The sequence below is a fragment of the Corvus brachyrhynchos genome, unplaced genomic scaffold, assembly GCF_000691975.1.
Source record: "Corvus brachyrhynchos isolate BGI_N302 unplaced genomic scaffold, ASM69197v1 scaffold61, whole genome shotgun sequence".
NCBI classification, from domain to species: domain Eukaryota; kingdom Metazoa; phylum Chordata; class Aves; order Passeriformes; family Corvidae; genus Corvus; species Corvus brachyrhynchos.
This window is the reverse complement of record NW_008236478.1, coordinates 5,020,590-5,047,659: the sequence shown is the minus strand read 5'-3', so window position 1 is coordinate 5,047,659 and position 27,070 is coordinate 5,020,590. Positions and strand designations below refer to the sequence as shown.

The window sequence follows — 27,070 nt, the reverse complement described above, 5'->3', positions numbered from 1 at the left end:
ATAGTTTACAAAAACAAAGGAGCCTTCTCACATTATTTGCTACAGTTTGTATTTTGGTAAATAGAGGTTATTTGTGAAGCTGTGTTAACCTGAAAACTAGAGGAATAACTGCATTCTGCTCCTCTATCTGTGTCATGTGAAATTCTGGCTTCTCCACTTTCTTATTTTTTCATGTGTTTGGTTGTTTACACAAGCAAATACTCATCAGGGGCAGCTTTTTCCATACCTGTTGTTTCTTGTGCTGATGTTAAAACATCTAAATTACATGAAAAGCATGAAAAGCTTGAGCTACCTTTTCACTTTATTTACAGGAGGCTCATCTAGTAATTTGGCCTTTTGAGCTAAATCTCACATAATGCACTAACAAAAATAATTTGAAAAGTAAAGCAATAAGTAAGATTTTAAAAATATAAAACATAAATTATATATAACGTGATATACAATATTGTATATGTAATAAAAATATTAAAAAATAGTAATAATACAAAAATCTCTACCCCAACTTTAGTGGTCCCTTTCAGACTAAATAATTTAAACAATGTACACTGTATTAGCTTCTCAGTTATATATTAGTTTAACAATTCAGGGGCTAAAATGGCTGATATATTTGTTTATTTACTGCAAATTAACAGATTGACCTTTGAAAGACCTTTTTGACACTCTGTCCCTTACCAAAGCACCTTCAAGTTTAAAGATAGCTGCAGCACCATGTGTCTCTGAGGGAGCCATTTTTCGTCTCCATCGTCTTCGACGGAAAGTATCAGAACTGCGTTGTTCCCAGTGAAATTTCCAGCCAATCAGGGAAGCATATTCCCATCCTTCCTGATCTTCATATGATGACCTTCCCTAGAAGATACAAATTCTTGTTATCCACAGTGTTGTGTAACTGTAGTGAAAAAAAGCAGCATTTGCTGTGGCAGGCCTAAAAACCCCCTCATAAACCAAAGCTAGAAACGTCAACGTAGAAGAAGATACAGAAAGGGAATATAATAAATACATAAACGGTTGTTCAAGATTTTTTTTGGTTGGTATTACACTTTTTCTTTACTCAGGTAATGAGTAATCTCATGCAGTTCTTTTAAAAAAACCCAAAACCTCAAACTGTTAAAATGTGCAAGTCCTGATTGGATCTCTCTTTTCTTACCCTTCCTGCTGTAACTCCTTCAGACAGTTCCCTCCTACGTTTCCGCACCAGTCTTCGTCGTCGATGTGTGTGGTACATTTTCTCTGCAGCAACCCATGACTTGGGTTTAGTGTCCGGAGGAATAGTAATTCCATATTCCCATCCTAAAACAGAATCAATGGGTTGATGTATTTTCAGAAATACAAGCGAGATATTAAGTAAAAAAGCATGGGGAATAGAGTGACTGTACCTACAGAGGATGAAGATTTATCACACAAGACTGTTCAGCATTGCAGACCCTTACAGCCCAATAGCCAGGGAGCCACTGATGACATTTTATAGTGATGCTGTGTTGTAATATATGTGACAATAAAAATCTCAACATTAAAACAGATACAATAAAGTTCTTTTCTTTGTATTCTTGTTTTCTCAGATGTTGATATCACATTTTCATACTTCACTGCAGGAAGAAGTAATCCTTAATTTTAAATAAGAGTTAAAAGTCCTGTGCACTCTTCTGACTCCAACAGCTTTTCATTTAAAAGAACACCAACTACATGAACTCTGATCATAGAACTTTAAGAACTGGTAAACCTGTTACTGTATTTTTGGTCTATGTATAATTCAGTTGCCAAGTATCTAAGACTCAGAACTTAATTTTAATTCATGTTATTAAAAACTTACCACAGACTTCTACCAGAAGTTCCAATTAGGACAGATATCAGTACTCTAAGATAAACCTAAGGTTTCTTTTTCTACTCTAATAGCCAGCTATTTTTTTATTTAAAAGCAGTAACTATTTGAGAGTTTTCATCTGGTTTAGAACAAAACAAAAATTCCTTATAGTTTTGCAAAATTCTGGGTTTTCCATTCTCTCCCATGATCTTCCTTTTAAAAAAAAAAATTTATTTTGTTTTCAAACCATCAACTTAATCTCCTGTAAATACTTTGTTAGGAGACACTGATTACTTTTTCCTATTGCTGTAGAATCCAAATTATGGTCTTGTGAGGTTGTTTATACCCCAACTTTCTAAGCTGACAACAGTAATAAGCATATTAGGATTTACTACCCTGATCATGTTAGTAATACATACAGTTTGAAAATCTCTGTCTAGCAGCACCTGACTCTTCACGGAAAGATTTTGAAGTGTTTTTCATTTCAGAATTGCCTAATAACCAACGGTTCATCCTGATCAGTCCTGCATGGCTCCCCTGCCACAAATTCAGTGCCGCTATTCTGCTCTCAGAAATAAAAGAATCCTTCCCAGACTTGTGTGGTGTGTGACCAACACAAGAAGATTTCCCACATCCTTCAGTCCCCAGACCTCCTGATTCACTTCGTGGCATTATTTGATGACTCATCCCGTGGCTAAAAGTTCACAGGTAAATTACCAGACAGATCCAAACCTGCCTTTGCCACATATTCTTGATGCAATTACAGAGGTTTCAGGTCTCAAGCTTCTGACTTCTCTAAAAACCCCTCAGTTGCTGCTATTAATCCATTAAAAAGGACGTAGAAACAGATGTAGACAGTGAACACTTTCTCAGTGTCATATTATCTGATTCCTTAAGCACCTTTATCTAAATACTTCCTTGGTATTTTTCCCTAGGGCAACCACTATCATGCCCAGAATATTGCTAGTTTTGACATGTGTCCTCCTCCTTCATTATGAAATACAGCAGATTGTCCTAATAATCAGCAGATAAACAGTAAATCTTACCATGTTCATCCACTGCTCGATTTAAATCAGATTTCCAAGCATCATCTTCCCACACCCATCCAAAAGGACATGTGAATTCACGTGGGGGCGGGGCTTTTTCTCCATTCTTTTATATAAGGAAAATATAAGTTTTGTGCATTAGTAGACTAAATACACTGTGTAGCAAAACATAGTACTCCTTCCCTTAAACCTTTACTTATCCAGTGAAAAATTTAAGTCTCACCACATCTGTGAAACTCTCCTCAGATGCTTTCCATTCCCCTCCAGGATAGCGACTCTCATTTTCATATACTTCATCAGTAAACTCAGTATGACCAGCATCAGCTTCAGTCAACAAACTGCACATCCAAAAAAATACAATTATAAATAAAACCCACATTAGTTCACTACAGAGGACATACAGAAACATAGTACAGAATGTGCACACATGGTGGTATTCTGGACTGTCCATCTATATCAAGGAAACAGAAAAAAACACTGAAGAAACTCCAGCAGCATTAAGCATTAGGAGGAACATTATTCATAAATATGAGTGATAATTCAGGATCTGCTTCCAATATGTCCTCTTGGAAAAAGAAAAAACATCATATATTTAAGTGTAGGAGACCTGGACTGTGTATGAATTATATGCATCTCTAAAGCACGTGCATCTATGTATGCATTAAAATTTGGCAATGTACTTAATTTTGTTTCCATTTATGCTGTTGACAAGGCAAGCAATCAGTTGGCTAATATTTTTCTAATTTGCAAGTAAAAGAAATAGAAGAACATTAAATCAGATAAAAGCCTTTTGCTTTCCCTTGGTGGTTCACTCTGGTTCAGAAGGCACCAAAGTGTGTTCCACACTGCCATTTGCTGGCCAAATAGAGCCACAGATCATCTCCCAGTGGAAGCAGCTGCATGGCAGAAAAATAGGCATTTCAACAGGAAGGGATTTTCCATTATCTGAGAAAGTATCTCCATGTTACTGATTTTCTTCATGTCATATTATTTATAAAAATGACCAATTTCATAGAAACAAAACACCATCCATTCATACCTACAACTGATGAAATTTTAAAATGGATCAAATAATAGCACATATTTTTCCCTGCACAGTTTTTCTATAGCAGCAGTTCTGTATCTTTTTTACCATCAGAACACAAGAATTTAAAATGGGCCAAATATTTTCTTTTAGGAAAAAAAAAGAGTCTCTTTCTCAAGCTGGCTTTTGTTTATGAAACAAATAATGTACCCAGTCTGGTTTAAAGTGTGGCAACACAGACTGGCACAACTCCAGAGCTGAAAACCTCTGGCAGAGCAAGACTGAACCTGTCAGAGCTCAGGAAGGACTGACACTTCACAAATTTGGTCTGCCTGGGGAGGAGCTGTCACATGGCACCACAACCTTATACTGAAAACACCGCCTGCCTTGAGTCCGTTTGAGAAATAACCTGTGTCAGGTGTTCAGCAATGGCAATGGAACTTTTCAATATTTAATGAAATAAACAAAAAAACCATCCAGTGTTTGTGAATGCCCATGCAGATGCTGTAATGATGTCACTACAGCATGAACTGCAGATTTATACTGGATGCCAGGGTTAAGTTTCTCTCTAGGGAAGATCCACCAATCCAAGGGTCTTCTCTGAAAGCATCCCAGCAGGATCTGTGAATCTCACATAGACACATGTAAACCTTGTAGTAGCTTCCTAGGCATGAAATACTACTATTATCCCTTTTTAAAAGATGAAGCACTGAGACCCAGAGAATATAAGCAATAGAGCCATCATAACACGGGGACTGCAAAACCATAAGCTAGTTCTTAGAAATGGATGCTTTCTTTCTGTTGCCTGTTTTGTTTTACTTTTTAAAAAGGTAATGCTAATTTTAGCACTATTAACTAGCTTTGACTATTGTCTGGTTTTTGCTGTCCTGGAACATTCTGCTTAAAATCTCTTTCTCATCCAGCAAAACAGAGAAGAGCTTTTACTCAACACCACAAACGCCTTTATTCCTACCTGCATAAAATTTAAAAAATCTGACCTTCTTTCAGGATCAACCATCCATTCTCCTTCCCAGTCCCAGCCCTTTGGGGGTAGAAAGTACTCTCTTTTCAGTTTGATTTTTCCTGTAACATCAGAAAACTTGTGGCGACCAACAAGTCCTGAGGTACCCCACTTCCCAAAAAGCAGAGCCTGATTTTCATACTGTGTAGGAAGAAAGCAAAAATGCAATTATTACTTAGGAATAAGTAACAGCTTTTAGGGGGGGAAATGAATATATATTTATGTAACTATTACAACTGAAGCATTTTACTATAATTTTACATTTTACTTGCTCTGAAATTAAGTATTCCCTTTCCACATTACTCTGCAATGTCATTATTAACTTCTTTCTTTCATTTTCTTCTGTGCTGCCTGGTAAACAATCTTCTCAATGTAATGCCTCCCTACAACTACAGTAAAATTTTCTCAAAATTAGAGTGCTGTTAAATAAAATTCTGTTACATTATTCAAACAAGTTCATTCTGTTCCCTAAATGCATGATTGTCATTCTTTTCCATCTCAAATCTCCTCCTATTTAAAATCTTTTATTTTGTAATATGTATAACTGAATTAAAATCTTATCACAGTAGCTACCAGGGGCATGATTCTGATGTCAGTCCAGTTTAAATAGTCTATTTCCCCTCCTGGCATTATTTGTAGTTTATGATGGTCTTGAGTTTTCTGCTCTTATTCGTGTAAAATTGTTGGATTGCTGAAGATCAACAAATGAGATATTCAACAGCCTCTTAAACTGTATACTTAAATAATGGCTTTGAACACCCATTGCTTTAAGTGACTTACTAAATATTTAAGCACAGGTGCAATGCTGACACCACTGGAAAAATGTCTTTATTACCCATCTTACTGCTACGGGGTTGTATGCACCATTATGTGATGTGGCATATAAAACATACCTGCTACTTACCATTTCCATTCAAAACCTCTATTATATGCTGTGGGACTATCTCAAGCATTTGTGTTCTGACTTTTTTAACTCTTCTCATTGAAATGTAATTGTATTATAGCCTTTTGTCAGCAACAGTAAATTTTCCACTGCTACAGAAGAACCATTATTAAGCAAAATCAATTGTATCCAAGCATAATTTGTATAAGTGAAGAAGCAATTAAAAAAAAAAAGGGTTATTCACATGCCAAAACATAATGGTTTAGATCTCAATCTTAATTACACTGATTAAAATCTAAAATAAACTTATTTGAAATCACTGGAATTAACCAGATTTGTACCTGACTAACCAGGTCAGAATCTGGTCTGCTGAAGTTCATCCGGTAGGTACAATGGACTCGATCATTAATTGCCTTGAATGGGGTCTACTTGTTTCCTTATAATAAACACTACTCTCTCTTTCTGTCCGTCACACAAAGAAGCTCCAACTGCACTGAATTCCCAACACTCACATCCAAGTTTAAAGTAAGAAAGCAATGATGGACGTACCATTTCTGCAAAAACACTGAATGTTCCCTCTGCAAAGCTATTAAACTTCTTTTCAACTGCACTGAGCCCCAGCCAAATGTTAATTCGCAACTCTGCAGGCATTTTGACATCTTTCGTCTTGTCCTGTGGGTACTGGCACAAAAACAAAAATGTTATTCTTTGATATGTTATGCAGGTATTGTAGCTTTCAGTAAAATATACACAGTAACAAAGAGATATGAGTAACAATACATATTTATTTATCTCTTCCCGTAGTGCTTTTTCTCAAAAGTCAGTAGTAAGTAGTTCAGGAGGAAAACATTCTTTAAATGATACCTGTCTAGGGCATGTAAAAACCCAAGTACACTAACAGTAATATCAGCCCTGTTCCAGTATATTCTCTCCCAAGTTTCATTCAGCAATGAGTTTTTAGTTTTGACAAGAACTTAAAACTTCAGTGTTGATATTTGAGTTTCTTGTTGGGAGACTCTGGAAATGCAGAGGTTAGCAGGGATGGTTCAGTAAATGCAGAATCAATGGGGGTTTGCATAAAACCATGAAGATACAGGCTTGTCTGCACTGAAGCATTCATCACTGTAACTACTAGTAAAATGACAAACTCTGTAAGTGCTATTATTTCACAGTCAGGTTGCTATTTTCTGGTTACGTTTATTTCAACTAAATACAGTTTCAACTTAAATGGAGAAAGCCATTCCCATTCAAGAGTAAGACCCAATTCAGAGAGACAACTTCTGGGTGTAGACATGCTCTATTGCTTGCAGAAAACCATCCAAAACTTTGAATAGGTTTTTGGAACTTCTCTGACTCACACTTTTATTCCCTATGAAAGCATCCATTCATGTAGAACCCCAAAATACCAACTCAAGTAACACTTTAAAGTTCTATCAAAATTTTGAGCTCTTTTAGAAAAGTCTCAAAGATAGGGGCCAATACTGGTTCTAATTGGCTTATGATGGACTTAAAACTCTGATACTTTGAAGAAGCAATAAGCAGTTGGCTTTTAATCTGTCCTGAGTTTGACACCTCATTGTTCATAGTTTGTTTGCATGTTTCACACTCATGTCAGAAGGCATCTCAATTTAGGCAGTTAATTATTTCTTAAGGAGAAATAAAGTACCTTTAAGAAGATTGTTTGGGTCTTTCCACAATATTTACCAGATGATTCAGGGCTTGTTGTGGAGTATAGCACTTGGTGTGCAGGAACACGAGCATAGGCCAGTCTTTTCTCCCCTCGGATCATCCATATGATTATATCAGGCATACTGTTTTGTGGCTGCAGATTATTTGTGGGGAAAGGAGGGTTAAGAAGAGTAATTAATAGAACAATAAACTAATCTAGGTCTTAGAAAAGAGAAACATAAATAAGGGTTTATGTCAAAGGATTTATCATTTAGAATCAAGAATCACCACAAACTTCTGATAGAGGGAATAGTTTTATTTTGCAAGTAAACAATACATAGGTCTGAAAGAATCATAAAAATACCATTAAGATTTTTGGAAAGCAAGTAAGTTTTATTTAGAAAACAATCCTTACATCCTTTATGAATTTTTCTAGAGACATTTTGTATCTTGATTCCCTAATGGCAATGGCAGTGACTGATGCCTTCTGTTGATGCTTTGGATTGACCTGCTACATATTAAAGTGCTTGTGATGCTTCCATGTTAAGGGTATGTCTTCGTAAGACTTTTAGCGAAGACAGAAACCACCTATTACCTTTCTGGAATTCTGTGCCCACCTTTGTGAGCTAGCTGCAAGTCTGGCCAGTTAACTCTTTTTTTTTAAACCAGTAGCTTTACAGAGCAGAAGCAACATACTAAAAATAAAACCATTTCTAAAAAGTTGTGAAAAGCAATTATGAGATAGCCAAGATGAAAACAGAAAACATTTCTGAAAATTAAAAAAAAAATCCACAGAAACAGATTTAACTCTGTTAGAAGCTGATTACTACAGCTAACAAGCTGTGGAAACCCAACATATACCCTGCAGTCCCTGAACCAAAAAAGTGACTTGCAACTCAGGAAGAAAGGAAAGGACAAAATACAGTCACTTAAACAGAACAGGGTCTGTTCTACCAATCACAGCGTGATCATTACCCAACACACATTCTCAGTGAGAACAGCTAACACACGAGTTTTGTTTAAGTAAATTGCAATTACAGATGGGAACATGCTTACTTTCACAGCACCTAAAATTACTATTCTATGGAGAGTGGATACTGATTAGCAGTGAACTTTACACCCATTTGTGTTAGAGAGGTATTGCTAAACTAACCAGTATTGCTAAACCAATCACTGGTATTGTGCAGCACTAACCTCTTCACTCAGTTGCAGTAATCTATCCAACCAATCCTCAATTTCTGTCAGAGTGGCTTTCACATCAGTAGCTTCACTTCTCATCCTTGCTGCTGCTTCTCCAATCTGTTTGAGAGACTTGAGGCGCAATTTTTCTATCTGAGTGTCAAGGACTGTAATATTAGATTTGCCTTCTATGAGAGGAAATGGTTTACTGAAAAGAGAATATTTGTTATGGTTAATAATCTAAGTGGATTCTATTTAGCTACACTCTAAATGCAGACATGCAAACAGTGGCAAAGGATTGAGTGCCATCATTTCCTGTGATTGAAAACCACTGGAACACCGCTATTGCATCTATTTCTGCAGAGATGTCCACCTGACAAGGTGTTTATAGTAAGCAAGGGAAAGGCTGGACTTACATAACAAGCATCAAGGTAGAACATCTTGATGTGTTTGCTTTAATGCAATTGCTGCCAATCAAACCAAGGAAAATCCACTTCTCTATATGTTCGCAGTAAAAAAATATTGTCTCAACATGTAAAATCTCAAAAATGAAATCAGTGCCTTCAGACCAAGATTAGGTTCCTTTCCTTCACTGAAACAGTATATTCCCAGAAACTCAACAGACAAATATGGCTTGTGTCTATGACTAGACTTACCTAACCCTCTGGCAGGAAAACATCAAAGAAGTCTGAAAGAAATCCATGACACAGAACTTCTGAGTCACCAGAGGGCAGAGTAACTATTCCGTGCAACCAAGAAATCATAGAACATCCTGAGTTAGAAGCGACTCTCAAGGATCACTGAGTCCTGGCTAAGCACAGGACAACCCCAAAAAAATCACACCATGTGCCTGACAGTGCTGTCCAATTCTGTAGGAAAAATGAGCTTTTTTGAGTTAGAGGAGGTTTGAGGAAAAGGCTGCTTTTCAAAGACCAATGACTGTATCCCTTTAACAGAGTTTATTAAAACATCTTTAATATGATTCTTTAGAAAAAGTTAAAAAACTTTTGAAGACACTGCCTAGTTTGAAAAGACTGACTCTTCTTTGACCTATACTTAATGACATGTGATGCACTTCTAAGGGGTTTGATTCTGTAAAACCTTGATACTGACTATTGTGCCTTCCACTACAGTTAGTTCTACTAATCTGAGCGCAAGGGCTGTCTGCCCTGGGAGCTACTTAGACATGAATCAAATGCACCGGATCAGAACTTCCAGAAAGTCACATCATTTTAGGTTTAAGTAGTGCACTGAAAACCCTCTCACACTCCTAAGTCATTGAAACTTTAGCACAGCAAGGAAAAATCTTCTACGAATTCAATGCAGGAAACTAGGTCTTTGACAGAGGTTTTTTGAGTTTGCTGAAAAAAAAATCAAAAAAGAGAATTGTATCCCAAGAGCAACAGGAAGTTCATTTGGTGGATATGTCTAAGTGCTATTGCTCGATAATTGTTGAGTGATATTTTATAAAATAATGGCCTGAATTAATAACAGTGCAAATATGTGTCAGGATGATGAACTGACCTGAAGTTTCCACACTCACTAGATGGCTCCATGTGCCCTTCACATTTTACTTTCCTGAAGTTTGTGAGTTGTTTCTCTCTGCTTTCTTTCAGATCACAGCATCCTATGAAGTTACTAGTTTATATTTTTACATAAGCTTTCTATCATGTAATTCTTTGCTAGTATATACTGACCTCCACTGTTTGTTTTTCCCCCTGCTTACTTTTATATTGGCTCTACAACTTGATGAATTTGTTCTCTCATTTCATGTTCTTTATTTCCTCTTATGGATAATAACTGTTCTGTCATTTTCCCTTTCCTTTTCCTGTGCTGTTTTATCACCCACTTGTTTACTCTCCCCATCTCAATACCTCCTTTTTTAATGTCTCTTTCTCATACAAATCCTTCCTCTCTATTTAGAATTTTTTCTCTTTCAAAACTCTAAATGCTGACTCCTGTTGCCTTCTCTGAACACTCCCATACATACAGACATGTTGACTAGAGGCTTACTCAAAAGTATGATCTTTATGGTCCTTAATCTCTGCATACCTTTTGACTTGTTTATTTTGGGCTTACCAGTAAATTACTAGACTTTCTTCTCTCTTCAGTTTCAGGAATAACATTGAAACATGGGTAAACCAAAGGTACATGAGGAATTCTAAAGAAGGGAGGATGGAAGAAAGGCAGAAGAGAGACCTAATATCTACTTTCAGAACAGTCCTCCCTTAGATTTTTTCAAGAGATACTGTTTTGTTTTATCACTGTCAGTAATAAAACTATCCTGAGATAAAGGAGAATTACACAACTAGCTGGATTATTTCATTGGCAATATCCATGATGTTTTACTACTTTCAGAGACTTTTGGAATTTCAGTTCTTAGGTCAATTCAGGGGTTAGTCAGTTTTATAGTCCTCAGAATTTGTTTTCTGACTTAGCAGAGGCAATAGCAAAGATTCTGAGCAGGCCTAGAATGATAATGTAAGAGATAAAAAAAGATTCTTTTACCTTATACCTTCTGTAAGTTCATCAATCAGCTTCAACCACATCTCAGCTAATTGGTTTTCAGACATTTTAGCTTGCATTCCTGATTTTAAGGTGGCTAAGTTGGATTGCTGAGGAATTTAAAAGAAAAGAATTTGCACTCATAAACTTCCATTGTAGTTTATGGTCAGTAGGAGTTTCAAGATTTTGACCTTATTTATTTGTCCATGTAAAGGCTAAACCAAAAAAAAGACTCAGGTGTTTAAACTTCACTCATATTTAACAGGACTATTCTGATGTTCTCCCCCACTGTATTAACAAAACATGCAAATAACAATTCCACAGACTTAACATGCCCCTAACCAACAGCAAGGACTCTTCTTTCCTGTGGGAATTCCCTGTGGATTCAAGCAGGACTGTATTGAGCGTTGCTAAAATACAGGCCTATGATTAACAGTGCCATTTGCTACACTAAGCTACTTTTAATTTTGAGTAAGAAAAAAGGAGAGAAAGTATCACAAAATTTCCATAATTTGCTCAAAATGTCGCTGTTTGATTACACCTCTAAATCAAAAAAAGTAAAAATGAGAAGCCTATCAGCAAAAGAGAGATTTTAAATGTCTTACCAGTCTTTCAGCCATGTTTAGGATTACATTCACAGGGTCTAATCTATGACTTATGTCCTCCCAAAAAGAAGTCAGCGTTACAACTGGCTTTGTGTTTGCCCATGGCAAGTAGTAATAATAATTACCTGGTGTGAAACATTTGTATGTAAGATTTAGAGTTCATGGCAGGAATACATACTGTACACTGTTGCTATATTTATTTTATTTATGTACTACAAATCATTAAGAACATATAATCTACATCTAAGAATTTGTATTTTCAAGCCACTGTAGCATCTGTCGAATGGCAAACACTCACTTCAAATTGTTTCAAAATCCAACAGATTTTTAAAAATAAATTAGCTGTTAACATGTTGATTATTTTTTCCCATAACTTACTGATGCTGATGGCACGTTAATATAAGTCTTTCTTTGAAATAAAATATTCAAATAATTATTTACCAGAGTAAGTCTGACAATTTCATTTAACACACAGGGAAAAAAGAACTACTCTTTGCAGTTAATTAAAAAAAATTATAGCCAAAATATATTTTCCTGTGATCTAGATAGTTTGGTTTTTTCTAGGCTGTGAGATGTATGATTTAAAAACAAGTTATTATTTTATTCTAAATCAGAATATTCAAAGCGTGTTCTTCCTACTTAATTCTTGATACTTCTAAAATAATGTGATTTCTTTTCCTTGCAAATTTTGTGCACATCTAGTACATGATCAAAAGATTTCACTGAATTCTCTCAAAATTTCATTTAATAACCTCAGTAGGCCTTGCAGCATGTATTCCATAAATGCATCTTCATCTCAAGAGCTGTGAAGAGCCACACGCGCTCTTTTCTGTCACATTTTCAGGAAGTGTTCAGTGCAGTTTGGGCTGACATTCCAAAGCCATAAACAGCACCTCAAAAAGACAATTTTAGAGTATCTAATCCCTAAACCAGAGCATCCTTACCATCAAAAACAGCACGACTGTACTGAGTCGTTGATGCCAAAGGTTTACAGGTGGTGTCAAACTTGTTGCCGTAGTTGCCAATGCTCACTTCGAACTGGATGGGCTCTCCCGTGTCTTGCAGCATTGTGGCAGAATGAAACACGGCAGCCAAGCAGAACTTCCGTCGGCGCTGGTATTTCTACAAAAGCAACCTTTTTAGTTGCATTTCAAAACAGGATCCACAATTATAGAAAACAACAGCAATCTCTTAATGGAAATAATAACTTTGACATTTTTACTGTTTTCTGAGAAGAAAGCAAAAAATATAACATATATAATTAATTACTGTATTTGATATTATAAAATGTTTCAAATTAACACTTCTTGCTACAAGGGCACAACATTTTTGTAGCCACGACTCCTCAGCCACCAATAAGCATTTCTCTTAGTTTGAAGATTCAACCTTATTGTACTGATTTAGTGAGTTAGATCACTCTCTTAGAACCAACCAGCCGAACCACATCTCCACTACCAACAGTGACAATAAAACAAGGATTTACCTCAACAACTAGTAAGTCATCATTAGGAATCATTTCTAATTTTTTATTAAGAGGCTTGCTTTCAGATATTGTAGATAGTTCAACCAGAATTCTCCCTCTATAAGCAACTCCTTCTCCCTGTAACATAAACACATATCAAATCCAGTTAATCCAGTTTTATATATTTGCCCTAAAGTAGCATATTTTTTCTTCAGCTGTACGTGATTCTGGCTTCATTGACGTGTTCTCAAAAATCCTGCAGAGGCGGATGTACATATTGGAACAAGTGAAATAAAGCAGTTGGCTTTACTTAATGCTAGAAGTGAAAAATGTATTTATGCAAACAAGGAAAGAAGAAATACAAATGCATGCAAATGTGCAGTTAGTGAAAATCATCAAAACCACTGCTGCTCCTTCAAAAATACCTTCAAAATGAAAACAGATAGGAATGGAAAATACTATCATAATTCCTTATTAATCTTCAATATAAAATATTATTCAAAAAGAAAGAGCAAGGGGTGCATAATGTGAAACAAAACCCATTAAAATTAATCAATTCATTGATTAAAAAGAATTGGGTTAATTCTTCAGTGAAAAACAATTAATAAAGAAACTTACCTTTCCAAAGTTTAATTCATCATAGGGGTCTGGGAATCCAGTATATTCTCTTGGACTTCCATAAAAGTTTAGGTAACAAGGCCCAAATGTTGGTAAAAAGCCAACTTCACTTTCTCCAGAGTTTACTAAACAGAAGATATTACCATTGTATCTTTGTTAATTACCATACTGAGCCAGAAAAAAACAATTAACATTACCATCAAATCCATTAGAAGAAATGTTAGATATTAGTTAGGTATTAGTAATATAAGAACACTTTATTCTCTGGATATACCATATTAATTTAAAATAATTATACCACTGACTGTACTTGTACCTAACTTCCTTCTTCATTGTACAACACTTATACTAAATACTACCTCATGCAGCAAAAATCCCACCGAATAAAAAGAATTTATGTCCCACTCCAAATATATAGCTTTAGTTTATGTGCAAGGATCATATGCTCTTATGCTAACAGAAAACACATTTTCTGAAAAAAAATGAAACCGAGTAAAACAACATTTGCAATCACTTAAGTGCACAGACCAGTGATCAAACTAAACAGCCACACAAAAAGATGCACACTCTAGCAGAAAAAAAAAAAGATGAGAAACAGGTCCTTAACCTTGGCAACTGAAATTGCCTGGAGTGATCTGAAGCACAGAGAGGGAGGCACTTATTTCTCACAGGAAAGAAGGCTGAGGTAAGACAGTGACAGTAAAGAGTTATGCCTTGTGTGACTATGCCACTACTGAGTGGATAGTAAAAGTGAATGTGATGTCTTGATGTAATTACCTGTCAACACTAAGTCACGTATAATCTGCACAATATAAAACAAAGATTTCCAGTTCTCTATTTTGCATTTGAATACTTGCACATCCTTACATCTGAATCAGAAACAGTTCAAATTTTGAATTAAAAGGAAATTGGTGGAATAATGTCCTATTTTTAAAAAGTTCTAACACTGAACTGCTCACATCAGACCTCAGTATGACTAGATTTAAGGTACTGACAAGTGTTAAATTACTACATTCACTACTTACTGATGATAATAAATTAAACAGAATATAAATTTAAAAACATATAGGCAACAAGAAAACCCTCCCAAAACTGGAATAAAAATAATTTCTTTTCTACTTTTTTAAATATAAAATTCAATTGCTTACTTTTAGAAGGCTAATGATCATGTATAACAGAAACTGACTCAGAGAAATTATTTCAGCTTTTAATTTAATATTACTTTATTAAGAAAGGAAGATAGTAAATGGAGTATTGTGTGGATGAATGTTGGTTACCTTCCAACTGCACTCCACTTATTATTTCTCACTATTTAAATATTTACCATAAAGTCTTTCAAAACTGGATGTCAACCTAGACAGTTATGGAAAAAGTCACCTCTCCAGGCAGTAACAGAATCAGATTTTATTTTCCAAATTTTGTTTATATAGCTTGCTAAGCATAAGCAAAACAGCCACTAATTATTTTAGGCAGTTATTTATTTCCGCAAGGCTCTGCAGGTGCAAATATACCTGTGATCTCATAGCTAAGTTAAAAATTACAAGGCATTGTTAGACTAAGCACTTTGTAATTAAAGCAACTACATGCTCATCTCTAACACACAGCTTGAAGCACCAGCCAAACAGAAATATTTTCAAACCAATTCCAGTGCCAAAACTGGTTTATAGTTAGTTATGTTTGATACTCTTTAATCACAGTGGTGAAATCTTTTAGACAAACAATTATTAAGAAATATTTTTAAGCTGCTGGAGTATCTTAGGCAATATTCTTCAGTTTGGGCAATGGAACGCAAAATCAGTAACAGGTGAAGATATAAACCTTCATAAGATGAAGCCCCTGTTCCCGAAGATGAAAAATCTATATTATAAAAAGAGAAATAGTTACATGAGTTACATAACTAACAAGTGAAAACAGCATTTTTAAAAAACACACATCACAAAGCAATCTCCTTTTAAAATAAAGTTGAAGGCTTGGGAAAAAAAGTTACGTTCATGTGCATTAGAATTTTGCTTCATGCTTTATATATGAAGGTATTACTCTTCCTGTGCAAATTCTAAAGGAAAAAATCCAGCATATACCTGCCAAAATATCTTGTTTTGATGCTTCTTTTTCAGCTTTGTACAATTCTTCTCCATACAAAATATAGATTTATTTTTAAAACTACTTTTTAAATCTTACAAACATTTTAAAAACCCACTACATTTCAGGGCCCCTTAGAGTATCTACATTTACATTTACTGAGGACTATAGACTAGTTCAGTTTCACAGTCCTTTAGAAGCCAGAACCAGCTTCAGGCACACCACTAAAGAGAAGATAATAGAAATTCCAATGTCAGTATATCAGCAGAGAGAGAAATCAAATTAACCTCCCCCATTACTAAGGGTTTGAAGTGTAAATGTGCTGTGACTCAGTTGCAGTTCAAGATACACACTCATATGGGGAGTACAGGTGATCTCTCCAGAGCTGAATTTTCCCCAACAGCCCAACCCTTCTGTCTTGGCTTTTCCATTGCCTTTTTCTTTTGCTTCTGTCTGCGCATGGGACATATAAAAAGAATGCTTGCATGAAGTCTTACTTCAACAGCAGTCCTTCTAAGAGGACTATGTTATGAGCTTTTATGTGTTCCATCCAATTCTTGCCTCAAGTCAGTATAAGATTGGAGCCACTAACTTTGTTTTTAAACATCTGATATAGCCACCAATTTAAGGACAAATTGGTCTGTCTCAGACAAGTACTTATCATATGGATTTTATAAATACAACAGAAAAAATTAGTAATTTAGATTCTTACTGCAATAATGGTGAAAATGATTTTGAGACAGTGTTCTTAAAACTAGTGTGGATAGTCAGATAAATACATGTTAAGCCTGTTCAACCTTGAGCTTTACAATTCTGTACAGACAACTAATATGCTGAACTATGTTCCTTAAAAAGACAAAACACTTTTTCTGGCAAGTTAACACAGAACCCTAGTCTGGGAGCTGGCTCAATTGTATGAAAGGTCTTCCTACAAAAAGAGGGGATTATAAATATAGATTACAAAGAAATAATCAATAATCACAAAATTATATTATAAAATTATTAAATATAAATGTAGCAGGATTTTTCTAATATTATCCAAAATATTGGCACAAAAAGTATTTCTTAAAATACTGTAAAGAAGAGTTTTATTACAAAGCTGTTTTCCAATGAGAACAATATGTTAGGCATCTCATATCTTGCCTAACTTGTTGTTTTCTTGCAGTTATTCAGTTTTGGGGTTTAGCTGTATGAAATTACATATCCAGCCATCTCTACTAATTGAAGCACATAAACCAATTGTCTGCAATCATAGCAGTGCAATCAAAATCAGGGTTCACAAAGTAGGAATATGGAGCACCCATGAGATGAGATGCAGTGCCTGCTTCTAGTAAGCTACTGATCAGAGCAGAGACTGACCCAAGTTCCCTCAGCATCTGAAAGCAGCATAGTAATGTCCAGGAAATGAATATGTGGTTCTAGATAGTTCCTTTAGGCTAACTACTCAGGAACATTCCACAGCTTTTAGGCTCTTTTCTCAGAGGTAGAACAGATACTCTTAAAAGGCAGCAAAAGGAGTCTTGTTTACCGCTGTCCAAAGAAGTGGATCTGACGCAGTGACTCCAGATTGTCTTGAAATTAAATGTCTTATTAAGCATCAAAGTAAATTTGCATATATTACACATTGCAGATTGTGATGTCACATGGTTTTCTGAATTTGGGAAAGTACACACAAATTTAATTAGTTCACTAACTTACATACATGTGTATATATCTCTATATATAAAACAGAACACCAAATCTTGAATTACTGCTATTTCCATGATGATGTGGTTTAGCCACTAAAATTTTAATACTTTACTTTGAAAAGTCCCATAGAACTTTTTCTAGGAGCATTGTTTTGAAAACTCCAGAAACAGATAATCCTGCTGCCAGAGAATTGAGGAACTATAGATATATATACTTTCTTAGAACACTGATCTTTGCCATTCTTTGTAAGACGAGTGTGTTACACACTGCTCAACCAATTACCTTCAATCTCTCCTCCAGAAGAAGCAATTTTTGAGAGACTTAAATATGTTGTTCCCACTACATCATTTTTTGTAAGTCGATCCCTACAAAAAAGAAAAACGAGTATTTTATTTAAATATAATGCTGGTCATCACACACAGAAGCAAGCTACTAGTACACACATTTTCTATCACCTGAAATGCTTCAATATTACTAACAAAGACAGTAAAGACTAGGTACAAAAGTGGGTTGTAAACCATTAATAAGTCACCTGACTTTTACACTATCATTAAACAGTGACAGTGCTCAGTTCTCACTTCACACAATTGAAAATAATCTCATGTTACACTAATCAGATCTCTTGTAAAGAAACCATAAAGGTACTTAAACACTTGCTTAAATACTCTCATGCACTGTAAAAATACCTGGCATCTATAGAACCAGACTTTTCTTCACTTATTATCATTTAGCTTCTTAAGTAATTTGATTAAAAGTCATAACTCACCAGTCAACAACTGAAAGTTTTATTTTCTCACACATCGAGGGAAACTGAAATAAAAAAAAGCAATGAAAGTAAAATAACTCATTCCTTTTTTCACCTCTGTAATGCTAATGCCCTGAGTTCCAAAAGAATGGCTGTTTACTACAGAAACAAAGGTAAAAAACTGACCTTGATTTGAAGATAAATAATTTGATTCCATTCTGGATTAGCATTTTTCTCAATTATATTTGTACAAACCTGCCAAAATAGAAATCAAATATACAACACATGAAAGATAAAACAGACCAAAAAAGTATTTACTAGCTATGATTTAGGACATAACACCATCTGCTTGGAAAAATTAGGGGTAGCAATCACTGAAGCCTGGATTAATGCTGCAATGAGCCATTGATGCTCAATGAGTTTTCCATTGATAATTACTGTTAGAGTAATCTCCATATGCAGCATTAATGACTTTAGGAGGAAAAGAAAATATTGAAACAGCGTTTAAACATGAGATTGGAGTTACCCTACTTTTTATTTTCACTAGCTACAATTAAATGAAATTATTAAAGCTTGTTATTTCCACAAGCCACAATTTAACGTGCTTTTATCACAGCAGCAAAATGAGATGAAGGAATGACTTGATTCCAGCTTTCTTATGCAGATTTTAGGGTAGATGAAGAATATATCGTATGGGAGAGGCTGCATTATTTGCTAGTCATGTCTTCTAAGGATCTTCTGTACTACTGGGTGTGGCAACCTGACTATATAGCATATTGAATGAATAACAAAAAAATTGACTAGTAACGAATATAAGTTGTGCAATTGTGCTCCAGATCAAATTCATCATTCTAAGGAACACATTATTATTTAAATGTACAAACGCTGTTAATCTGTCCAGAAAGATCTGTATCTGATAATTACTAAAAGCAATCAGGAAGAACTGGTAGGCAAGCAATCTGGCATGTCAATTCTAGCCTTTAGTCACACATTCCTTTCATTAGTCATCAGTTTTACACCCTTTCTATTGTACCTTGAAGCTTGTAATTTTACAAAGTGAACTGTACTTTTTCATTTTTTTTAAATTTCCATAGTTCCGGTAAACTTAAAAAATCATATTGGCATATGAAATCTGTTCTCAGGACTACAATTAGAATACAAAGGTTCAGATATTTACTAAATTACCTTTTTCCCAGCAAAAGAAACTTCTACAAATGGATCTACCAGGTTTTTCTTGTCTGCTTCTCCTCCAAATATTTCCTTGACAGTTTGTGCAAAAGCATCATCCACTGGAGAGGTGTCAAAGATTAAATTAAGGTGCTTGTTATTATTAGTAGTAGTAGTAGTAATCCTAAATAATAAATTGCCCATTGCAATCTTACCAAAATCAACCAGCTTACAGATCTAGGAAGGGCAAAGTCTAACCTGATAAACAAAATTCTGAAGTGTTGCAGGTAAAAATTGAGAATTTTGGCTTAGGAGCAATTTTAAGAATACAGATTTTTCAAAAATAATAAGAAGTGCTGATGCCTGAATTTAAAGGCATCACTATATTTGAAAAACATTATACACATACTTGAAGACATTGCCTATTTTGACACAGATATAGGAAAGAAAATACGCTAGTAACGGATAAAAAGTCACCTATATTCTATTCTGAACAGCTAACACAAATAACTATTTCTAATGGTAACCAAACACCAATGGGGATAGTAGGGAGAAGCTACATACTTTGTGGAATGTCCTCAGCTCTGTAGATTTTGAGAAGGAAAGTGACCCATCGAAGTGCAATCCCAGCAGGTAATAAAAGATTGCTCTCCACATCATCACTTTCATTATCTCTCTCCCTTTTTTCAACCTGTTGGGGGATGCAGTTGTAGACAAAACAGACAGGGCAATGTACAGAATCAGAATTAACGTGATTAGTTAAACTGCTGCCCACAACATTCTTTATGTAGAAGACTGTTGACAGTTTCATTATGAAGAATGAGACTGTATCAAATTATCCAGTCACAAAAATTTAATTCTAGCTAAACTATTTTACTTTCAGTTTTATCTCTAAAGTACTCAGTTGCAGGAGTCTATTGTAACCACACTTTCAAAATCGTCATCATCAGACAATGATGATTTTGGCACATGTACAATGCCAACTTTATGCAAATTTCATACCCATCTCAAGACAAGGTATCTTACTACAATTAGAAAAGGCTTACAAGACTGATATAACTTACCAGAACTTACTGCTTCCTCATTTGTAAATAAACACACCACAAATAACTAGACATATCCTTGTGATTTCAAGAATCATGAGGACAGCGGAGAGGAAGAGTTAACACAGAACTAAAAGGAAATCTGCCATGGTTCTGGGGACCACATTATATTTAACTAAGGAGTACCAGTATGCAAAAACGTCAGACAGGAAGAAAAGCAGAACTTCATCTATGGGCAATGGTCAGGAAAGAAAAGCATTACAAGAAAAAACCGCCTGTTTTCACCTTGACAGAACAGCAGACAGTGAAGGCCTGGATTGTTAAAACTACCTACTGCTTTCATATGCATCAGATTACTTGTGCCTGACTTGTAACTATTGAGGAGTCTAATTTTCACCAAGAAAAATCTGGAGCTTTCTGGTACTCAGGTTTCTCTATTGGCTTGTCTGTGTTTTGTAGTAGTGGAGACATTCCAGACTTAGTCCTGGAACTGGTACCAGCGTTACTCTGCCTGCTTAGCTACGCTAAGGAGAATTACCTATTAGCTTGCATGCAAAACCAGGCTAACACATCCCTACTTCTAGTATGTGAAGGAGTATCCACAAATGGTAGAGGTTGCTTAACTGAGGAGAATAACAGTGGCTTTGAGTTAGCCACTTAGTACAGGATGCCCTTGAAACCACTTGTAAAATCTCTTATAAATACTGCTCACAGGGCAAATTATACAGGATTAAAAAAATGTTGGGGAGACATAAATAAATATCTGTGAGGTGGAGAGGGGAAGAAAAACATTTAAATTAAACTTACTGGTGGTTCATCTCCAGTTCCCAGGACAAACATGCTGACTTTCATATAGCCTTTGGCTCCTGAATTTGTATCTTCAGGATCACTCAGCAAAAGCCATTTTCTCATGACTGCATGGCCTGAAATAAAACAAACATCACCACTGGCCCCAGTAATATCCATTATAAAATGGCAGACATCATTTAAGCAGTTAGCTATTTTTAAAGTGTCCTTTATCCTAAATTACCCTAATTATTTAACAAAATTATTCTGTCCTAGACAGGTCTCAATAGTGCCATCCAAAACAAGAAATCTGATGTTAAACTATTTTGGCATAATAATTCATGGACATTGTTACCAAATATTTTTGCATTATTTTTCAAATTTTAGGTCTTTGATAAAAAAGGGGCTTGTACTTCATTGTGAATTCACTGAAAAGAGTTATATATTGTTGGATTTTTTGAAGTTAATACTTAAAGCAACAAACCTAAATAACTTTATATTAGGTTTCCTCTTTTACTTTAGAAATTTAATGAAATGTTTCAGCTTGTAGTTTTAAGGAAAGAAGTTCTGAAGTAACTATTACTTACCAGGTTCATCATAAACATAGCCAATGTCAATCTGAAATAAAGATCAAAGGCATTACCTCTGAAGAAATACCAAAACAGAAAAATGGTTGGGCAACACCCCCCATGTTTTTCATGAGCAGTACTACATTGTTCCCTTGTCACAAACAGAAGACAGTTTACATAGAATTCTACTAGGAGAAGAAAGAGAAAATGCCTTACATTGAAAAATGAGGGATTTCTAATGGATAGAGCAGCCAAGAAGAAAATGCAAGAAAAGATGTATTAGAACTAGAACTAACACATGTAGTTATTTCCTTCTTTTCTTGGATCCCCAGCTTTTTCATTTACCAGAGACACAAGATGGGGATGGCTTACTGCTTTTTGAATTCCCTACGCTCACCCATTATTTTATGTTCAGACAGTTTTTTCAGAATACTTTTGTTCCTACTTCCTGCTCAACATCTCATCCTTCAGTTCCAGAAGTGAAACTTGTTTATTTTTAAATGAATCATTTCCTTTTCTTTAATAAGAATATGACAATTTCTTGCCCTCACTGTGTCAGATCTGGACAAGATTGCATCATTCATTGTATCAGATGTCAAACATGTTCAGGAATGTAAGTATGTTTGCTCAAGGCAGTTGGGGCTAGTATTCCTTGCAGGTAAAGTCTGAAAGGGCGATTTTCTAGACAGAATTACCCTTGTGGTTTCCTCTTGAAATGTGTGCCTGCAGGAAGAGAAAGTAGGTGAGCGACATGCTGTCACCTGCTTAGTGAATAATCAGTCTTTCACAGAGCAGTATACCACTGACCGAATCACTAGAAATCACAAAGAAAATAAGCAGGGAGAAGCAAAAAGCAACCAGCTTTGTGGCAGAAAGTGTTTCGTTTAGAAAAGAGCACTCTTCCCCCTTTGCATATTTTTGTAAAAAGCTGGTCTAGAGACCTAGTAAATTTATGCAGTACCAAATAAGCAAGCAGAAAAGACAGCCAGCACTGATACTGGAAGCGTTGTAACAGTGGATCCCAGCAGCCATTACAATTGCCATGGGAATTCTTGACAGGCAGATGTCTACTTTCCAGTGTTGATCATAACAAATCCAAATAAAGACCATCTCACTAATACCATCAGAAGCACAGAAACTACTTTAACTAAGAGAATTTTCCAACATCTCTTTTACTTAACTTCTGACCAAAGGAACTCCTCTCCACATCATTTGAGAATGTGTATCCTTAAGCCACCATACATATCACTATTCTGCCTATTAACTACCTAATAAAATTATCTCTTCAAACTCATCTCATACCAAATAATCATCTGACCTACAAAAGAAGAAGAAGTTACCTGGATGCAAATTAGAGAACTTGGTATATAAACCACACACATTTCTTTAACAATAACCTTCTACTCAAATAAAAAACCTGCTTACTAGTGTTTTGAGCAAATTGTCTCTACCTTGAGAAGCAAGACATCATCAGGTAATTCTTTGGCTCCATGAAAAAGAAGTATAAATTTAGACATTTAAAACTAGTACTTAAATTTTTTTTCCCATTTTATTTAATTTAGTCAAGATACAGAGTTTTCTTCATACCCACCTTAAATTCACCCATTAAACAGTCTGCTCGTAGAGAGTGAGAATCATACACCTAAAAAGACAAAGGAGCATGAACAGGAATGTTCCTAAACAACCTGGTGAAATGGCCAGAGGATGCTACAGGCATCCAGCAGCCTTGTGAACATGCACTGGTTTTTCTTACCCGAATGCTAACTGTTTCATCAAGCAACTCTAAAGGAGTCATGTGGACATTGTAGAAAAATATCTGTCAAGGTAAAAAACAAACAAAAAACCCCTGTCTTAAAATGACAAACACATAATTACCTGAACATAAAATGCAAAAACATTATTTTAAGAGGCATGCAAAGCATGCCAGATACAGTACTTTTACCCCGCCTCCTTGCTGGACAAGGGGTAAAAGTCCTTGCTGGACATACTATGTGGTAATTTGGTGCACAATGAAAAACCGAATTTAGTAAATTGTCTCAGTACAAAACAGACAAGATAGTCACAACTTCCATTTGAACAAACAAGGTCAGCATAACTGTGCTGCAAACTTCCAGCACTGCCCTTTGCTCCTTGCTCTGCACTTCATACTTTTCTCACTGGAACAACTTCAGAAACTATAAAGTTCATTTGCCAGGACAGTAAATCCTGGTCTAACCATCTCTGTTGTAGTTGTCAAAGAGGCCTTGTTTAGGGTTAGTGGTGACAGTGATTCTAATGATTTGAAGTTTTTTAAGACCATAGTAATAAATCTGATAGTTTGATAGCGTGAAGATATATATATAACATTTATTAGCTTGTTTTCATAATAGATCATGCCTCACTAAGTTTGGTCTTTGATCCCAGCTATACTCCAGTCAATATTTTATACAACAAAATGGAAGGGTACGTAAACATTGTCCCTCCTATTCCAGTTTAAGACTACAATGGATACTGAGACTGCCAAGGAATTGTTTCAATATAAGATGCAACTGGCTTTCTGCCCTCCCTATTTTTTCCATAGCTTCATAAATCTTGACTGCTACCTACAGCTTAGTTCACGTTTCAAAGTTTTATAATTTCCTTGGTCTTGCCTGTGTGTGTTACACATGCTTGCCACACAGTTCCAAAATCTGAATTTTCCACACATTCCCAGATATGAGAGTTATCATTTTCTCTATTACATTTAAGTTTTGCAACATTAGTCTTCCAGCTATGGGATCATTCTTGTGTCCCCTATGTGGTTTTGAATTCTCTCCTGTATTTCAGTGTGTTTGATGTACAGACCCCCTGTCTGGACAGAGAAATCTAGTTGTGCTTTTACAAATCATGGGTAGCAAGGCAATGATATTTCCAGATTTTGTGGCAGTCCTACTGACCCAAAGCACTGCACGGAGCACTCATCTGAATGTGCCATAGAGGTCTACAATGATTTCTAATTAATTTTTCTGTAATTTTTATGACCTGAACACAACTGTTCAAAGTGATTCTGCCAGATGGCCAACTGTACCAAAGAACGTGTTCCATATGTCTCATATGAAGTATGACTTTCCTCTAGATAGTTTTATCTGCTAAGACTGACTGTGACAGAGTTGTGTTTAGTGATGTGAATACATAAAGGGACTGGGAATGGCAAAATGCATGCTAGCCATAGTTACCCATAAATATTAGTAAATTCTTATTAATTGATCATAATGAAAGCTGTATTAACTATTTTTCTACATTTGATAGTCTCAGCATTTTAGCTACAGTGTTCTTACACCACTTACTTCATCAAAAAATGGGTTATTTCCTCTTTTGATCCTTGTCCGGTGTGTCTGACCACAAATGTGAACTTTGACTACTGGTTTTATGTTATTTCCAGGCAACTGACGACCTTCAATGATTCTAACACGAATCTGAAAAAAAAAAATCAAACACTTATATTAATTCATTCTCTATATTATCTATGATCCTGGTGACAACAATTCCTTATTATACCACTAAAAATATTAGCCAACACCTGAAGTAGCTGACAGATATGAACCAGACAGACTTTTCAAGCTTAATTATGACAGTAACTGTAATTTTACTTGAATTTTACAAGACAAGTTAGGGTTAATTATTTCACTAGTTTTTCCACTTGCCTTTACCATTTATTTTTAAAGCTGCTATAGTAGTTTGAAATCTATACAACTATACAGTAAATAAGGTTCATCCCTATTTCAGACAGAACTGTACAAAATTGGACACCTCAGTAACAGGAACATTTGAAGAATACCTTTGAAATACTGGCTTTCAAAAGAAGAGGCTAATTATCGTGCCAATATTTAATAAATCTATTACCTGAAAATCTTGCGGTTTGTTAGGAAGGACTCTCCGTGTTTTCTTTCCTTTGGTGATGCGTTTAGCTAGCTGGGCTTCCTTTGTGCCACTTGGAACTGTTGGTGTGATACCACCAACTGGACCATCCAACCCTTCCTCGTAACCTGCATCATCTTCTCCATCTCATACAGCAAAAAAACAGTGCAATTAATAAAAAAATAGCAGAGCTGCTGTTAAAGTTACAGGAGTCTGATACCCAAGAGTTCCACTAAAATTCTATTATTAGCTCACGTCAACAATTTTTTTGCCAACTACATGCTTCCAAGTCCTTCTGAAAGCTAGTCGTTTTAGCCTGCTTAAGAACAAGTTTATATCCTAACCAAACTACCTCTAGATCAGTCTTTCTTCTGGATGCAGGGTGTCTAATACAATTCCCATACACTTTTTTAATCAACTGATTGAAGCAAAGTTCAGCTGTAATCATCCCCTGAATAGTTCACAATACACCACAAGGGATTCATTTTATTCCAGCTGAATAAATACTGCTGTTGAATGAATCTTGCTGTTTCCCATCAGCAGGGCTAGGCTATAGCACAGCATCAGTTTTTAGTTCAGAATCTTGAATACATGAATACATTTAAGGTCTGCCATCCAAAACAAAATTCTGAATCCTTCTCCACAACATGTAAGTGCAGAGTAAGTTTTTTAGTAAGCCTCTTTGACAGTTCTGAAATCAGCATCCCTCTGTGGGAGACAGTTCTACAACCACATGACACTACAATACTGAATCATACTCTGAGATTCCAGTATTGCAAAATAGGATCCATAAATATCTAGACCACAAAAGTGGTCACTCCCTTGAGTTTCCAGCTTTTCTTAACTGCACAGTGACTATGGTAAAATTTGGAGGAAGAACGAGCTGTGTCTCTGGTGGTTGGCATTTAACAGAATGTATACTAGCTTCATGAATTACAGGCTAATGATCATCCTTCATGATCCTTGTAAGAGATGTGTAAAACCAGAGAGACTGACATACTACGTATTTTATAAGCAGAAGACCCCACCCCCCTCGCTAACATCTCTCAAAATGCATTTGCCTGGATGGATCCATGCAGCTGATTACATAACCTAGCACTTAATTTTTCATTCCTAAAATGGAGCTGTAGCTATCACAGTTGGGATACTGATTTCATTTCATGGGAAATAGGTATTTACAATAATTAACTAAGGTGTGTTTGATTTCACGCTGAAATAATTTTCATGCAGTTGCTGCACACTAGCTAAAAACCCTGTCATTTTTTATCTGTGTCTTAGAGTTCAAAAACATTTTAAAAGCTATCAAA

General features: G+C 35.5%; 1 protein-coding gene across 1 annotated transcript in view; it reads right to left on the bottom strand.

Annotated features, from left to right (window-relative positions):
- Positions 1–27,070, bottom strand: part of MYOF (myoferlin) — a 64,823-nt gene that overhangs the window by 21,056 nt on the left and 16,697 nt on the right. The window contains 25 exon segments of the mRNA XM_008643801.2: positions 673–846; positions 1,145–1,287; positions 2,845–2,950; positions 3,068–3,182; positions 4,867–5,030; positions 6,322–6,453; positions 7,439–7,594; positions 8,635–8,827; positions 11,128–11,234; positions 11,730–11,854; positions 12,674–12,851; positions 13,213–13,329; positions 13,810–13,934; positions 15,628–15,666; positions 17,860–17,942; positions 18,344–18,387; positions 18,509–18,577; positions 19,508–19,611; positions 20,054–20,180; positions 21,340–21,455; positions 21,906–21,936; positions 23,479–23,529; positions 23,641–23,703; positions 25,193–25,321; positions 25,749–25,909. Of these exon segments, the coding sequence (XP_008642023.1) occupies positions 673–846; positions 1,145–1,287; positions 2,845–2,950; positions 3,068–3,182; positions 4,867–5,030; positions 6,322–6,453; positions 7,439–7,594; positions 8,635–8,827; positions 11,128–11,234; positions 11,730–11,854; positions 12,674–12,851; positions 13,213–13,329; positions 13,810–13,934; positions 15,628–15,666; positions 17,860–17,942; positions 18,344–18,387; positions 18,509–18,577; positions 19,508–19,611; positions 20,054–20,180; positions 21,340–21,455; positions 21,906–21,936; positions 23,479–23,529; positions 23,641–23,703; positions 25,193–25,321; positions 25,749–25,909 (2,852 nt within the window).